The sequence below is a fragment of the Triticum urartu genome, chromosome 7A, assembly GCF_056163025.1.
Source record: "Triticum urartu cultivar PI428250 chromosome 7A, HENAU_Tu73, whole genome shotgun sequence".
In the NCBI taxonomy this organism is placed as follows: Eukaryota; Viridiplantae; Streptophyta; class Magnoliopsida; order Poales; family Poaceae; genus Triticum; species Triticum urartu.
In genome coordinates this window covers 161768317-161772178 of record NC_141879.1, presented here as the reverse complement: position 1 = coordinate 161772178, position 3862 = coordinate 161768317, and the positions used below count along the sequence as shown (strand labels likewise).

Below are 3862 nucleotides of genomic sequence, written 5' to 3'. Positions count from 1 at the left end.
CACAAAGCCCAACATAAATTTGCCGCCCCCACAATAATATGTGCATATTTTCTTGTGTGAAAACCCGGCAACCAATTGCCGAACATATTACAATGGGGTAAAGGTTTGAAGCTACTTGGACTATGGGTCACACGAAACAGACAAATTTACACTAAGGGCCTCTTTGATACATAGGATTGCAAAAACAAAGGAATAAATAAAATGTAGGATTGGAATGGCATGTCCATTGGATCCCTATAGGATTTGAGTTTGTTTGATTGTGTCACGGAAAAAACAAAGGATTTCTTCCAAAAGGTTGGAGTGGATGTTAGAATTCCTGCAAAATGTTGTACAAATGAATCCTTAGGAAAAAATCCTACAGGATTCAATCTTACGAATTAAACGATCAACGTAGAAAATTTTTCTAAGGATTCTAATTCTTCAATGATCCTATGGAAATCCTTTGAACCAAAGAAACCCTAATTGTTTTGTTTAATAGACTCAGTCATGTTGACAGGAAAAACACATGTCTTACTGCCTTGCTAACTAAGACCAGTTAGGTTATCTCTAATCAAGATCACACACATGTTTATAAACAAGACTAGCAAGAGGCTCATGCGTTGCATGGAACATCAAGATGCATTTATACGAGCTGTTTATCTCGTGGGAGATGGAGATGAACGAGGGAAGTCCTTATCTACAAATGTGGAAAGGGATGCGGGTATCTTTTTGCAAAATTATCATAGTTTGCTTTCTATCCGTCAGATATAGATCGGACGGTCTATATTACAGGATGGCAGGCATACCATCATCACCAACTTATTTTTTTATAAGAGTATAGAAAAGGTATTCACTCCAAGAGGAATTCTAAGCTTGCACAGCTTTTGTTATCAACAGTGTGGGCAATCGCCTCCTAGCCTGCTCGATTTTTCTTTCGGCGGTAGGCGGTAGGTTCCACACCACCGACCACCCTCGGGCCAAGGATGGGCTGCCTGACTCGAAACTCGTGAGTACTGACTACTGAGAGCTCCTATTCTCTGAATTCAAATATCTCGTTTGTCAACATTCAAAAAAAAAAATATCTCGTTTGTCAGACTTGTCGTGCACTAGTGCGATCTCTCGTGAGGACCCAGGTCGTAGGGGATAAGAGACGATTTGGCATTCGCTGGGAAGGTCAAGACGTCTAATTTGAAATGTTAACGAGTATGCTTGCGGAGTCTTGGGAGAAAAATGGCGCTCGATGGCTGCGGTCGCATGGAATATCTGTTAAGTCATCGCTGACCAATGGAACAGCCCGCTCATCTCGAAATGCAAAGAAGGTGAGACAAGTACCAACAGATAGAGTTGGACGAACGACAGTTTGTCGTTCCGCGGAGTTGACGAAGCAGAGTCAGATAACCCAGAACACCTGCAGAACACCAAGCGGGACCGCTTCAGCTCACGTCTCGATCGTTCCAGTGATCCACCGAGCACACAGGGTGAAAATAGCTGGACTGATCACATACGCTCATCCGTTACTTAACCATGAACGGAAGTGATGTTTCTCTGGACACGTGCCAGTGTGCATGCTTTCCCGTCGGCCTCCGCCTCCCTAGCTTGAATTCTCTTCCCAAGTTCCCAAGCACGTGCAGAGATACATCCCAAGCTTTCTCCCCGGTCTCGCGGGCCTTCGTAGACCCGCTGCATTGCCATTCCTCCCCCTGCCCCCTATAAATGGCCGCTGTAGCAGCAGCCGTGGCCTACATCAACCATCCATGCATCTAACCATCTCCAAGCTAGAGGAGGCAATCCATCAGTGTGCGCTGTAAAGATCTGGGGTGTTGGGGATGGCCTTCGCGGTCTCGGACGAGCTACTGGGCACGTTCGTGCCCATCGCGGTGTACTGGCTCTACTCGGCGCTGTACAACGTGCTGGACGCGCTGGGGACGGTCGACTGCTACCGCCTCCACCCCAAGGAGGACGAGGAGACCAGGAACATACCCTCCAAGCGCACCGTCCTCAAGGGCGTCCTCCTCCAGCAGGCCGTCCAGGTCGCCGTCTCCCTCATCGTCTTCAAGGTACTAATCCCATATCCTCGTCGTGCCATACAAACTTGGTACATACTCTCTCCATTTTTAAAATGGTGTAATTCCAACTTTGTTGATAAGTCAAACATATTTTATGTTTGATTGTATTTATACAATAATACACTAACATTTATGCCATTAAATTAGTAGCATTAGACTTATGATAAAATATATTTTCATCATATACCTATTTGATCTCACAAACATTAATATATTTTTGCATAAATTCGGTCAAAATTTAAAATAGTTTGATCTTCCAACAAAGTTGAAAATATACTTTTTCAAAGACGAAGGGAGTAGTACATAACTTCTGCACTTACTTTCTGCGAAACATGCATGCAGATCACCGGCGACGGGGGGCGCGACGCGAGGGAGCAGCCTCCGGCACCGGTGATCGCGCTGCAGTTCATTGTGGCGATGTTTGCCATGGACACGTGGCAGTACTTCGTGCACAGGTACCTCCACACCAACAAGTTCCTCTACAAGCACGTCCACGCGCAGCACCACACCATCCTGGTGCCCTACGCGTTCGGGGCGCTCTACAGCCACCCGCTCGAGGGCCTGCTCATGGACACCGCCAGCGGCGCCGTCGGGTTCCTCGCTTCCGGGATGACCCCCCGGACCGCCATCTTCTTCATCTCCCTCGGCGCCATCAAGACCGTCGACGACCACTGCGGCCTCTGGCTGCCCGGCAACGTCATCCACGCCGTCTTCGCCAACAACAGCGCCTTCCACAACATCCACCACCAGCTCTACGGCCAGAAACACAACTTCTCACAGCCCTTCTTCGTCGTGTGGGACAAGATCCTCGGCACGTACATGCCCTTCACGCTCCAGAGCCGCGAGGGTGGAGGGGTAGAGGCGCGCCCGGTTAAGCATGCCCTTGCGGCGCACGAGCAGCACAAGTCCGATTGAGCAACTGGTTTGGTTTCCCCTGATATATATGCATGTTCACTTGGCTAGATACATAGAACTTCACTACAGAAGTATGCGCTCATGCTCTGGCACTAATAATGTGGTTTCTCACAATTTATATGTTGTGCTCCCTTATGAATATTATGTCTTGTGCTTCCTTATGAATATGTATATGTTCTGCTCATACCGTAAGTTATTGATGACAAAGATACGAAAGATAATGCTGCTCTCGCTTATGTTTGTTCTATCTTGTTTTTTTAACCCCCCAATCACACTTTGGAGGAGAAATATGCTTATGTTATGGGTTATATTGGTGATTTGCAATTGGCTTTTGCTCGCAATGGTTCTAGTGAAGTAGTATACTACTATTGAATTTACCGGTGTTGCTTGCAGTTATCATGAGGGAGGAAGGAACAAGAGCCATCTCCATGTCTCAAATAAACACAAATTGCAAGTAACTGCATTTTGTGATGCATGGCTTTATTTTATATTTATGATTTATTCTTGTATGAAATGACAATGCATAGGAAGAATTTCAGACTCCACTTTTATATGCTATGTTAGGTGATGCTATCTAGCTACCTAGGTCCAAGAAAAAGTATTAGTATGAAGTAGTTTTGAGTGTTTGTTTATGCTGCTTTGTGGGTAGCATCCCCCCGTCGTCCCAAGTCATAAGTCACACGCGGATGGATCACTACCTTTACTATATATAGAGATGGTCTGGTCTTGGAAGAAGGCATGATGAAGAGAACATGGGGGCGATGACACGTCTTGGAAGGCATGATGGAGAGAACAAGAAGGCTATGGTGCCACAGATGAGTGAGGTGGCGCAATCCAGACCCTTGTGGGCATCTCTAGGCATTTAACCACATGATGACGATGACAGTGTTTCTAGAAAACTG

At 46.3% G+C, this 3862-nt stretch overlaps 1 protein-coding gene across 1 annotated transcript; it reads left to right on the top strand.

Annotated features, from left to right (window-relative positions):
* The first annotated feature begins 1742 nt into the window (after positions 1-1742).
* LOC125524644 (sphinganine C4-monooxygenase 1-like) lies at positions 1743-3161 on the top strand. Its single transcript, XM_048689679.2, has 2 exons — positions 1743-2036; positions 2388-3161. Exons 1-2 carry the CDS (start codon positions 1806-1808, stop codon positions 2958-2960), a joined length of 804 nt encoding a protein of 267 aa, XP_048545636.2. The 5' UTR covers positions 1743-1805; the 3' UTR covers positions 2961-3161.
* The last annotated feature ends 701 nt before the right edge of the window (positions 3162-3862 follow it).